This window comes from Macaca fascicularis, chromosome 10 (genome assembly GCF_037993035.2).
Source record: "Macaca fascicularis isolate 582-1 chromosome 10, T2T-MFA8v1.1".
Classification (NCBI taxonomy): Eukaryota; Metazoa; Chordata; class Mammalia; order Primates; family Cercopithecidae; genus Macaca; species Macaca fascicularis.
The window spans coordinates 28,402,890-28,415,513 of NC_088384.1; the positions used below are offsets into that span (position 1 = coordinate 28,402,890).

At 52.5% G+C, this 12,624-nt stretch overlaps 1 protein-coding gene across 31 annotated transcripts in view; it reads left to right on the forward strand.

Annotated features, from left to right (window-relative positions):
- CABIN1 (calcineurin binding protein 1) overlaps window positions 1-12,624 on the forward strand; it is a 163,912-nt gene that overhangs the window by 97,586 nt on the left and 53,702 nt on the right. For 30 of the 31 annotated variants that reach the window (XM_005595386.4, XM_074004199.1, XM_074004193.1 and 27 more), the window contains one exon: window positions 4,292-4,623. In XM_005595386.4, coding sequence (XP_005595443.3) covers window positions 4,292-4,623 — 332 coding nt within the window. Of the gene's footprint in view, window positions 1-4,291; window positions 4,624-6,081; window positions 6,242-12,624 lie in introns of all 31 variants that reach the window. The other variant, XR_012418944.1, reaches the window with a different exon arrangement.

Genomic DNA, 12,624 nt, shown 5'->3' on the forward strand with positions numbered 1-12,624 from the left:
AGTAAGACCACCATGTGTGCTCTGTGGCCTGTCAAGCCGTGACTGCTGTGGATGCTATTGTGTCATCATGAACTTCTCTCCCACTTACATGAGGAAGGGGACATGGTTGTTGGGGGAACGAAGCAGAGAGTGAGTTGGCTTTGGTCTGGCACAGCCTATACAGGCCCTTCTAGACTCATGAAGAGCGTCCTGCCTCTTCCCTCCTTCCATTAGAGCCAGTGGCTTAAGCAGACAGTTTGTGGGGTTGGCCATTGGTGAAGAAGGTTAGGGTAGGACCAAAGGTCACCACAATAGCTGATAAGCATGAAATGAAACCTCTTGCTTCCATGGCCATGTTCCTCCTCTCTAAGTCCATCTTTTCTTGGTAACCATGGTGGTGAAGTTGATCAACTTCCTGCTGGGAGAGCAGGTATGGCAGGGAATGCTTCTCATGCCCACTGCCAGCACGCAGTTCTGGGAGCAGAGCACTCCTCCAGGCCTGGTCTTGGTGAGTGGTGGTCTCTAACACGCACTCCCCTGGACTGCCATTGGGTAGTAGCCTGGCCATCACAGTCTGCAGTGCTTGAGCAGCCTTTGGCCTCTCTGCAGAAAGCCAGGACAGCAGTGCCTAGGCAGTGTTCGGTGCAGGCCCCAGTGTGCTCCACATCCCTTGCCTTCCCAGCACGCCCTCATGGAGAGTCCTATCACCAGCCTGCTGCTTCCTCCGTCATTAATGTTATGGGGTACAGGCCCTCGCTCATACGTTTTGTATTTGTTATCAAGCAGCGGGGCACAACAGTTCTAGATCTGTACCACGCACTGGGTACCAAGGGAAAGCAGAAACAGATCTGACAGCCACATCCTGCCTGGCACTGAGATGCGCTCCCTCCCACCATGTCTAGCAGACACAAGCTGTCACACTGCCCAAGGACCAGCCTCCTTCCTTTAATTCTCCAGAAGCTGCCTTTCTCCACTCTGGCCTTGACCGAGGTGCCTTGAGGAAAGAGCCTTTCCCAGAAGTGACTGTTGCAGCTAGCTGAAGCTCACCTTTGCAGGGGGCAGAGCTTCAAAAAAAAAAAAAAAAAAAAGTCTAAAATACGAAGGTCGCAAGAGTAAAGACTTATTTATTTAATCTAGAAGAAAGTTGTCCACAGTTTCATCACTTAAACACAAGCTCACTCTTCTATATCATTCTGAGGGCAAGAGGGTAAAACCCAAAGCAGAGTTGACGACCACCTGTTGTGATCCAGGCAGTGGACACAAGGGCGTGCCAGACTGGCCACATCTGCCCCTTCCTGGTCAAGTAGAGGTCTAGTGACGATGCCCGTGTACCACACGCAGGATGGGATGATAAATGGTTGGGGGGGGCCCGCCCTGGGGGCAGTTGACCTGCCAGTGCCCAGCTTCCTGCCCATCTTGCCTGCCCGCCCTTTGTGGAGAGCACCCTCACTGGGCTTTTTTCTCAGACCAGTAGAGTTTGAGTAAGATGATCTCAGAAGTCAAAAGAGACAGACTTGAGGTCCCTGCTGGGGCATATTTCCGTCTGGGCCTCTCAGCTGTTGGTGTCTTGCCAAGATGTGTAGCCACCTGCGGGTCAGGCTCTTCCATAACCAGGCCCCCTGAGTTCACTGGGCCATCATTACACATCAGTCCAGAGGGTCAGCTGGAGGCATGTCTGTGCCTCATTCTTCTTAGGACTTCCATGGACTGATGTGGATCAGATGGCTCCTGTGCTCTGTTGGCCTTGGCGTATGCACCACAGGCATTCCAAGCCAGTCTTCCCTGCCTGCGTCAGGCACTGGCCTAGGCTGGAGCAGCCAGAACACACGTTTTACTTGCTTTCTCTTGGTAGAAGGAAGTTTTCTCATCTTCATGCAGTTAGATTACAATTGGACGTCCTGGCCTGGAAACGTGGTGTGGTCTTGTTGGCATTTCTGACCCTCTTTCTTCCAGTAAGGCAATGGAGGGCTGTAGTGACCTGTGAGGCCAGTTCAGCAGTAGGAGTGGATGCTGTGGGTAAGGCAGCTCACCCCATCTCTCCTGGGCCCCTTAGGCCACCCAGACCCCTAAGCAACTGATTTTTATTGTTGTTGTTTCTGAGACAGGGTCTCGCCCTGTTGCCCATGCTGGAATACAGTGATGCAGTCATGGCTCACTACAGCCTCAACCTCCTGAGCTTGAGATCCTCCTGCCTCAGCCTCCCGAGTAGCTGGGACTACAGGTGGCACCACACCTGCCTAATTTTTTACGTTTTTTGTAGAAATGAGGTCTTGCTCTGTTGCCCCAGGCTGGTCTCAAACTCTTGGCCTCAAGCAGTCCTCTCACCTTAGCCTTCCAAAGTACTGGGATTACAAGCGTGAGCCACCGCACTGGGTTGTTGTTCTTCGGGTTTGTTTGTTTGTTTGTTTGTTTGTTTGAGGTTAGGTTTAATAGGCAAAAGAAAGAAAAGAGAATAGCTCTCTCTCCAAGTTTGTTTGTTTGTTTGAGGTTAGGTTTAATAGGCAAAAGAAAGAAAAGAGAATAGCTCTCTCTCCAAGAGAGGGGCGCCCGAGCGGGTCTTCCCTGCAGCTAGGTTTCTAACTCAGTCTAGGATTGCTGTTTTCTTCTCTCTTTATGTGTTCTAAGATTTCTGGCTGAATTCTTGACCCTCTGCCTGCTTTCCATGAAAATTGTGCTCTGTGTGTCTTTGTGTCCAAGCTCTCAGTGCCTGATGTGAACCGCTGAGAGGCCTGCATCATCATCTGCTTCCTCTGTCTCCCCCGTGCCTAGCACAGGGCTGATCCCAGCATTATTATGGCTTACACTGTTTGGTGAGCCACATTTTGAACACATTGGAAACCTGGCACATTTTTTAATAAAGTGATGGTATCCTCTGTAAGACGGATGCCAGCCCTAAGCTGTGGGACGCAGGCAACTTCTTGAGCTCACATGAGAAGACAGTGTAGTGTGGAAGGAGCTAGGACCTCCTGGCATTCAGTCGTTAGGGCCACTTCAAAGAGTGGGGGGAGGGGCAGCCCGTGGTAGGCTCTGGGCCTGGGGGAGGGGAGATGCTCTTATGGCTTTTCTTTGCCAACGCCACTGGGGGCAGCGATGCAAGGGAGGGAGAAGGGCAGTGGCTCCGGGAGAAGGAGTGATGGTGGAGAGGCAAGGACACTGAGGGAGAGCCGTGGGTTGGGCTGCAGGGGAGCAGAGAGGGAAGATCAGACTAATAGCAGGTGGCTGAGGGGAGCAAAGGGAGTGAATGCTCAGATTCTTTCCTCAACGAGAATAGTGATGGTGGGCAAGCTGGCCACACACCTGATGTCTGCAGATAGGCTTCGACTTAGCATGTGGAGAACTGGGGGCCTTGGTTGTTGCCCACTCGGCCCTGCCCCAGCAGGCCCCAGCTGTCTCCAGGCCACTACTACAATAGGGAGAGGGCTCAGCCATAGCACACCACCTCAGAACTGGTGCTGCTGGCTGCTTCTCTGGCTTCCTCCAGGCAAGCTGCGCAGGGTGTGTGCCGTGCTCCTGGGTGCCTAAGGAGCCACAGACCACAGGACCCCTTGCCTTTGTCCCTTGCTCCCCAGCCCTTTCCATCTGTCCCACCCTCCCTGGCCAGACAGCTTTCTTTTTCTGTAGCCAAGGAGCCTGCACCTCCGGGTATATAGCCCAAAGTCACCCAGGCTACTGTCATCATCCTGGGGCCAGCCCTGCAACTCCACCACCCAGCCTGGCTATCTTGATGTGAACTGCTGCCCCATGGCCCCTGGTGGAGCAAGGCTGGGTGTTCAGGAGCTGGGCTCATGCCACCTGAGGGCCCATGTGGGAGCACTTGGCTCACTCACAGCAGCAGTAACCCTGGAGAGGGATTTGGGGCAGGCAGTGGGGCAGGCAGTGGGCCGAGCACTGAGCAGGGGAGCAGGTGTGCTGCTTTGTGAACCCTGGCTGTGTTTTATTTGATGATGGTGGTGGCAACACCTGCCCTTTGTGGGCTGCTTCCCCATGCCCCAGCCCCAGAGGTGGGACAGCCTGTGCCACCGTTCAGAGGGGAAGACCCAGAGCCCAGCCCATAACTCCCACTCTGTAGCTTCTGGGTCCCCCACTGCATGCCAGCTGGGATAGCCTCTTTCATGGAGCAGGAGACCTCTGTTGGGGCAGAGCCAGCACCGGGCCCTGTGCCTCCTGCTGCTGGGTCCAGCATCCACTCAGCAAGGGCATTGGTCCAGCCATCTGGTCACCTCACCGAGGCGCCTCCGTCGCTGGTGGTAGACCACTACGTGGACAGGGCCTAAAACCAAGGTGACTTTCTTTTCCTTCTTCTCAACTGTAGGAAAAAATGAGGAGCCATTGGAGAGTACAGAAGGTTTCCGGGCTGCAGAGCAAGGTGTCCAGAAGCCTGTTGCAGAACCCCCAGCCTCTGCTTGCATCCCTGGCAAGCCCTCAGCATCCATACCCACCCTGTGGGATGGGAAGAAGAGAGGGGACCTCCCAGGGGAGCCAGTGGCCTTCCCCCAGGGGCTGCCGGCTGGTGCTGAGGAGCAGCGGCAGTTTCTCACAGAGCAGTGCATTGCCTCCTTCCGCCTGTGCCTGAGTCGCTTCCCCCAGCACTATAAGAGTCTCTACCGTCTGGCCTTCCTCTACACCTACAGCAAGACCCACCGGGTGAGTGGGCTGCCAGGCCAAGGGGGCTTGGATTTTCCCAGGCAGCCGAGCATCTTTGAAGGTTGGTGGGCAGAGCCAAGACAGATTGGAGCTTCACAGTAGCAGCACATGGGAGGGATGGGCAAGAGAGCTGCAGGAGGCAGGGCCAGCCCCAGGAGTGAGCCAGCTTGCCAGGGAACCCAGTGGTGAGGGCCCAGGGTCACAGCCAGGAATGGAGGGAGGAGTGTAGTGGGCCTCACAGCCTCAGGGATAGGCTGTGGAGTGAGGGATAAGGATTTCATAAGCTCAACTACTCTTTCCTGTGAGGGCTGTGCAGCGACTCAAACTCTGATGTCGTGCTCCCTCACCCCTGCCATTCACCCATCATCTCAGCGACAGCATGCCCGTCTTCCAGGTGCCCTAGAGGAGGCCCTGCTTACTCTCTGTTCCGGCCTTGCTTGCCCTAGGCCCCGTCTCTCCAGCTGCATCTTGCAGGGGCCTCCTCACCATACCCTGCCCCTGGGCTCTTCTCTCTGATGCAGCTGCCGAAACCATCTTCACAGCCTCTGCTTTATGGGGGTTAGGTGCTAATAGCCTCCTCCAGCTCTTTCTGGAAAGCAGATGATATAGCGATCCTTAACAGCTGTGCCCCAGGCTTAAGTGCTTCCAGGGGCTTCCCAGCCAGACCTCTTCTGCTGGCGTTTAGATTTGGGGAGGTAATGTGACCTGGGCAGGGCCTAAATAGTAGGGGTGACTTTATTTTCCTTCAGTCTCTCCTCACTCACCCAGGAGGTGTTGGGGAGTGTCCTGGTCGTTGTCCTGCCCCATGTAGCTACATTCTAAGGGGGAAGCAGACTTAAAAACATGCAGATGGCCGGGCATGGTGGCTCACACCTGTAATCCCAGCACTTTGGGAGGCCGAGGCAGGGGGATCACCTGAGGTCAGGAGTTTGAGACCAACCTGGTGAGTCCCCGTCTCTACTAAAAATACAAAAGTTAGCCAGGCGTGGTGGCACATACCTGTAGTCCCAGCTACTCGGGAGGCTGAGGCATGAGAATTGCTTGAACCCAGGAGGCAGAGGTTGCAGTGAGCCGCGACTGTGCCACTGCACTTCAGCCTGGGCGACAGAACGAGGCTCCATCTCAAAAATAAAAATAATAAATAATAAATAAAACATGCAGATGAGTAAAGCAAGTCTCATTTGACCAATACCACAGAGAAAACAACGGGGTGCATAGAGGGGTGAGGGTGCTGCTGTGCCTCTGTGAAGACACCTTTTATGCTGAGACCTGTATTGTAGGGGACAGCATTGGTCTGGAAGGAAGGAAGAGCACCCAGACAGAGCAAACAGCCCAGGAAGGTGGCCATTCTGGGCTGGCATTGGTGTGGGCGAGGGCCAGAGAGAGCCAGGTGTGCTGGGCAAGCAGGGGTGACCTTTAGGGTCTTGCTGTGAGGACTCATTCAGGTCCTCCTCCTAGAGAGCTCCTGCTGGTTCCCCCCAGCATCCTCTGTGGAATGTTTGAAGAACCAGAATGGACAGTTGGCCAAGAGATGGGGCCTGGCTTGGCACTGGCTATGTGCAGGAAGTGGCACTTCACAGAATTCTGCTTGGGGGACTAGATACAGGGGTCCAAGAAGGTAAGTGCTCTGTCCCCACAGTGACCACCATTCTCATGTGGCTTGGTTGATTTACTCAGGGCACAGCAGGTGACACAGGTCTGGGAGGGAGGGAGTCTCATCATCTGGGGCTTTGGTCTGTAGTTCAAGGTGCAGTGCATGCTGGCAAACGACGGCCAGCTCCCTGGCTATTGGTGCTACACTGGAGCCTGGCTTGCTCACTGCTCAGCCTGCACTTGGCAGTAGACCTTACCTCTGTACCTCAGGCCTTCTGCACCCTGGTGGACCTGGATCTTAATAAACCCCAACCAGCATGTCCTCACTGCTGAAGCTGTCTGTGGGCCTGAGGGGCAGTGGCTGATATGAACTCTGTTGGGCTCACCATTGCTTTGGGAACTTTCCCCCTTCCCTCTTTTGGGAGCAGCACAGCCCACTGCAAGAGCCCACACACACATCAGTGGAACAGACACTAGTAACCATTGTCCTGTCCTCCCTCACCTCTAGTGTCCTTCTGTTCAAGTGCATCCTCAAGCAGCCATACAGCCCCCTCCAGCTGTAGTCAGCTTTGACCAGGATCTGGTGGTCCCCAGTAGTGAGCTCAGACCCTTCTTTACCTTCTCAAGAAGCAGATGCCGAGATGGAATTTTGGGTACAAAATGTTGATTAGGAATTGGCACCTGTGCAAGGGAAGTGGGGAGGGACAGCAGGTTTGGGTGGGAGGAGAGTTGAGTGGTGATACAGGCCCCACCCACCCACCCTCCACTTCCCCGCTAAATGGCTTTATGTTGAATTTGAAGGAGCCAGTGCATGTAAAGTGTTTAGCTCAGCACTAGACACAGAATGCTGTTATTGTAGCCTGCCCCTTCTCTTGATGAATTTTTTAGAAGTAGGAAACAGTATTTCTGTCAAAATCAAAAGTTGGAGGGAGGTAACCACAATTCTACCACCCTAAAACTAGCTGTCTTGGGTCTAGTACAGGTTGAATATCCTTTATACAAAATGCTTGGGACCAGAAGGGGTTTGGATTTTGGCTTTTTTCAGATCTTAGAATATTTGCATTATATTTACCTGGCTGAACCATCATGCTAAGCCAAAAATCTGAAATCCCAAATGCTCTGATGAGGCTGGGCGTGGTGGCTCACGCCTGTAATCCTAGCACTTTGGGAGACTGAGGCGGGTGGATCACCTGAGGTCAGGAGTTCAAGACCAGCCTGGCCAACATGGCGAAAACTTGTCTCTACTAAAAATACAAAAATTATCCAGGCGTGGTGGCGCACATCTGTAATCCCAGTTAATCAGGAGATTGAGGCAGGAGAATCGCTTGAACTGGGGAGGCGGAGGTTGCCGTGAGCTGAGATGGTGTCACTTCACTCCAGCCTGGGCGAAAGACCAAAACTCCCTCTCAAAAAAAACAAAACAAAAAACCAAAATGCTCCAATGAGCATTTCCTTTAAGCATCAAAGTTTCAGATTTTGGAATAATTTGGATTTTAGATATTTGGACTTAGGATGCCCTGCCTGTATTTCTTCCCAACTCCAGTACACATGCCCTGTTGATTGTGTGCTTTCAAGACCAGGCACTCCAGGCCCCAGAGGTGGGATCATGCCCCTTCTACTTTGCATCTGGGAACCTGGTCTGAGGGTCACACAGAGCTGAGTGACAGAGCCAGACATCAGCCCTGGGCAATCTCACACTGGCCCAGTTGCTGCACTGTCCCCCACACCCTGTCCACACTCATAGTTTGCCATTTTGCTCTTAACCATGAATGCCCCCTTGCCAGGTCATTTTGGTCATCTGTGATGGTCCAGGGTAGGTGGACCAGTTGACCCAGCCATCCCCACCCAGTAGCAGGGATGGAGGCTGCCTTGGGCTGTCTGCACCATTGATGTCAGTATCCCCAGACAACCCCCAATATCCATCAGCCTCAGTTTCTGCCAGCTTTTCTGTTTGTTGCATTCCCAGGCTGAGTTCCTTGGTTCTCAGAAATGACATACTGTCTTGAATCTAAGAGAGACCCCTTAAGCAGCAGACACTCCCTACCCACAGCCACACTGCCTACCCACAGATCTGCTTCCAGGAGGCAGCTCTGCAGGTGCCAAGTGTGCCTCAGGTAGCCTCGAGCCACTGAGCTCATTCTAGACCCTGCATATGCTGAGTCTAGGGTGGTTCCCGCTGGCTCCTGTGTTTGCTTCACCCAGAAACCTTTGCTGAGCACCAGTTACCACCACCAAATTAAATGCAGGTTGTTAACACCTAGCTCCCCTGAGAGCCTAAGTTAAGACCTACCGGCTGCTCTGGGGCATGCCATCCTGGGGGCTGCATGTGGCTCTGCCCAGACCTGGGGTGTCAGCTTTGCTGGCAGCAGCTTGTTCACAGATCTGGGGGACACAACTCCATGTTGTCACTGACTAATGTGGAACCATTAACTGGGAAGTAGTTACCACTTTCCAAACACAGCTGTTTGGTAACAAACACTTCCCGCTGTGTATATTTGACAGCAGCACATTTCTTCATAAAATCCTGCTGTGGGCTTGGCAGTGCCTTTTTCTTGTTGCCATCTCACAGCTCACTGGTGGACTGGAGTGTCCAATGTCTGCCTCTTCAAAGGGGCCCACAAGCAGAGCCTGTCTGGAGTTGTGTGGTTGACTCCTGAACCCTTGGGTCTTTCACAGGCATCTCCAGGTGAGGCTCTGCCTGCCCAGGCCTTGCAAAGAAACCGCCTTCAGGGCACAGTGTGCCACTTGCTTAGCTGCTGACAGCAGGGCTTTTGGGGGAGGAGGAGAGAATGTGGGCTCTGAAGCTGGCCTAACCTAGGTTCAGATCCTGGCTCTGCATGGGAACTCTTGGAGGTCCAGGGCTCTTCTTTCCTCGATGAGAATGATAGTGATATGAAAGCAGAATTACTGTGGTAATGAGGTGAGGGCTGCAGTGCTGGGGCAATATCCAACACACCCTGCCCTGCCCTCAGCCAACAGTCCTTCTCACCCCTCTAGTTAGGCCCATTTCTTCAGTGTCAGCATCTCCCATGACCCCTTGCTCCTCTGCCAGGCCCTCTGAGGGCTCCCTGCCTGGAGGATAGTGGCCAAGGGCTAGGTCTGTCCTGAGGGACCTTTGTTGCCTGCCTGAGGATGCCCTCCCATCCAAGGTTGGCACTGCTGTACACAGGCTGCCCCTGGACCCCCCAAGGCAGTCCACCTGTTGCCCTGCACACTGTGCACACCTTAGATGGGCATGATCATTTATACTGATAGCTGTAAGGGCCCTAATTCTAGCTACTGTATCACTTAGTCTCTGGATCACAATCTTCACCAAGATTTTGTGGCCTGAGTGTACACCCATAGAAACCTAGCTCTTTGAGCCCAGAGAGGCACCCCAGGAGAGACAGCACATGGCATCAGACACCTCTTGTCATGAAGGTTCTGGCCTTTACTGATGGGTGTCCAGGAAGAAGGCCAATGCATAGACACCCCTACCCTGCTCTCCCAGTTGCTTCCTTCTCAGCTGGGAGCTGAGCCCCTTCACCTCCTGCTACTTCTGCTGCAAAGGGTTCAGGGCAGAGGGGGTTAGTTATAAGATGTTCCCTGGAGCCAGCAATCTTGAACAAAAACAAATCAATTTCAAAACTTACTACAAATCTGTAACATGCTCATCAAAACAGTGTGGAATATTAGCCTTAAAAAGGGAGGAAATTCGGTCACATCGGACAGCATGGGAAACCTAGAGGACATAATGCCAAGTGAAATAGCCAGTCACAAGACAAATACTGAATGATTCCACTTAGATGAGGTATGAGGTGTAGCAGCCTGGTTGTGCTAGCCCAGTCGGACCCCATTTCTTTGGCCCTGTACCGATATGGGATGAGCCCAGGCCCAGGGTTTGGTTACAGACAGACTCCTGCCAGGGGGACCCCATGGTGCTGTGTGCTCAGCTGAAGGATCACCAGGGAATCTGCTGACTTTTGACTTCTGGATCAGCTGGTGCTCTGGTGTGAACCTGGGTAAAGGACAGGTCAGCTGGCTGTGAACCCCCACCCCTTGCCCACCTATTGTGACTACAGTATCCCCACCTGCCTGTGCTGCTGGCTCATGTGGGGGACCCATAGAAGTCAGGACTATTGTGCAGGTTAAATGAGAGGGCCTCTGAAGTGGGCCCTGCGCCATCAGACTGGAGTAGGTGTGAGGGCCTGCTGTTGAGACCCTGCTTTTTGCTCGCAGACAAGTGTTCGGGGGGAGCCAGTGAGCTTTGAGTTCACACTGACTGAGCCAGGACCACACAGATAGTAGAACCAGGCACCAGGAGGGCATGCTGGCCACAAAGCAGGGTGTTCACCTGCCTTTAACCTTTGCTCCCTTTCTGTGGATGTAAAAGTGGCCCCTTCCACAAAATGGCGGTGTGCCCTGCCTCCTCACATGGATGTCCTGGGCTGCTGCAGATCCCAACCAACCAGATTTTTGTCAAGCTTTAGTTTGTATAGTTTGCAAAAGGAGAACTTGATATTTTTCTCAACTTAGGAATCTTGATTTTGCATTTCAAAGTCTGTCTGCCTCATGGTTTGAAAATGCTGCTGGGCCTTTAGGGGCCAGAGGAGGTGGGACAGGTTGCCCCCATAATGGCCTGGTCTTCTCTCCTGCAAAGAAATGCAGATTTCAGCAGTTTGAATAGGTTTGAGCACTCTGCCAGCAGTTTTTATTACCAATAATATTGTTTAAACTTGGAAAAGAGAATGAAACTACCCACAACTGTCCCACAAGCCGTGACATGGCAGAAGTGTTTGTGTTTCGTGTGCTCCCTCCAGCATGTTTTCTGTGCATCTCTGCAGGTTTGCTCATTCAGCAGCTCTCTACTGAGTGGTTGTCATGCAGGAGGTTCCTGTTTGAGGTGCTGGGGATACAGCATTGTGTGCTCACTGGGAGAACAGAGTGGGCAGCTAGTGATGAGTAGGAAGAAAAATAAAGCTTGTTAAGGGGTTAGAGGTGGGATTGTGACTATTTAGACAGGGAGATTGGGAAGACCTGTCTAAGCAAGGATCTGAATCAAGTGAGGGAGCCCTGATGGCCACGAGGATATTGGGGGAGAGGCTTTCAGATGGACACACACCGAACACACATGCCTAGAGACAGAAACAGTCTTGGTGTGACTAGAAATCTGCTGGAAGCTGGTGTGACTAAATGGGCAAGGAGGAGAGAGGAAGGAGATGCGGTCAGAGGCTTTCAGGGCCTGGTTTGGCAGGGGAAGAGTTGAGGGAACATCATCCTGAATTAGGTTAAAGCTGTCGCAAAGGCTGGGCATGGTGGCTCACACCTGTAATCCCAGCTCTTTGGGAGGCCAAGGCAGGTAAATCACTTGAGGTCATGAATTTGAGACTAGCCTGGCCAACATGGCAAAACCCCATCTCTACTAAAAATGCAAAAACTGCTGTGGTGTTGTGTGCCTGAAATACCAGCTACTCAAGAGGCTGAGGAAGGAGAATCACTTGAACCTGGGAGGCAGAGGTTGCAGTGAGCCGAGGTCACACCACTGCACTCCAGCCTGGGTAACACAGCACGGCAAAACTGTCTCAAAAAAAAAAAAAAAAAAATCTGTCGCAAGGTTGCGGAAGAAGAGAGGCTCCATGTGACCTGAGTGTGTCAGAGACACTACTAGGCTGATATATAAAGAGTGAGTTGGGGGTGGCCCATCGGAGGCCTGGCAGGACACAGATGGCCCCATCTAATAGGAAAGTCTGAAGAGCGCTTAATGAAGGAGCAACTTACACAGGCCCAGGCAGAGAGTAGGAATTCACAAGGGAGGAGGAGTGTGGTACCCTGGGCCAACCGCAGTGCCTATCGGGGCTGGCCATTGATGGCTGCCCCACATCAACTCCACAGGGAGGGAATTCAAGGAGTGAGTGCTCTGATCAAATTCCCTCAGTTAAACCCACCCAGTAGTCAGAGACCCAGGAGCTTGAGAATGTGTCCACACAGGTAAAGAAAAAGTGAGTGTGGCAGCAGAGATGGGAGGAGACCACAGCAGGATATCAGGAAGTAGTCTGATTCTAGATGGATTCAGACAGAAGAGCTGAATCAATGGATGAGACAGCATGGGAAACCTAGAGGACATAATGCTAACTGAAATAGCCAGTCAGAAAAGACAGATACTGAATGATTCCATTTAGATGAGGTATGACGAGTAGCAGCCTGGCAGCGCTAGCCCAATCAGACCCCATTTCTTTGGCCCAGGACCTGTGGGATGTGACAGAAAGAGAAAAGTCAAGGTCAGTCCACAGACAGTCATGCATCCTGCTTCTGTTCTGACTAATGTTGTGAATCAGTTGAGAAGGTTTGCACATCTATCACCTTCAACAACTGTATTTAACTTTTCATATATATATGAGTAACGTAGAACAGTTATATATATATATGAGT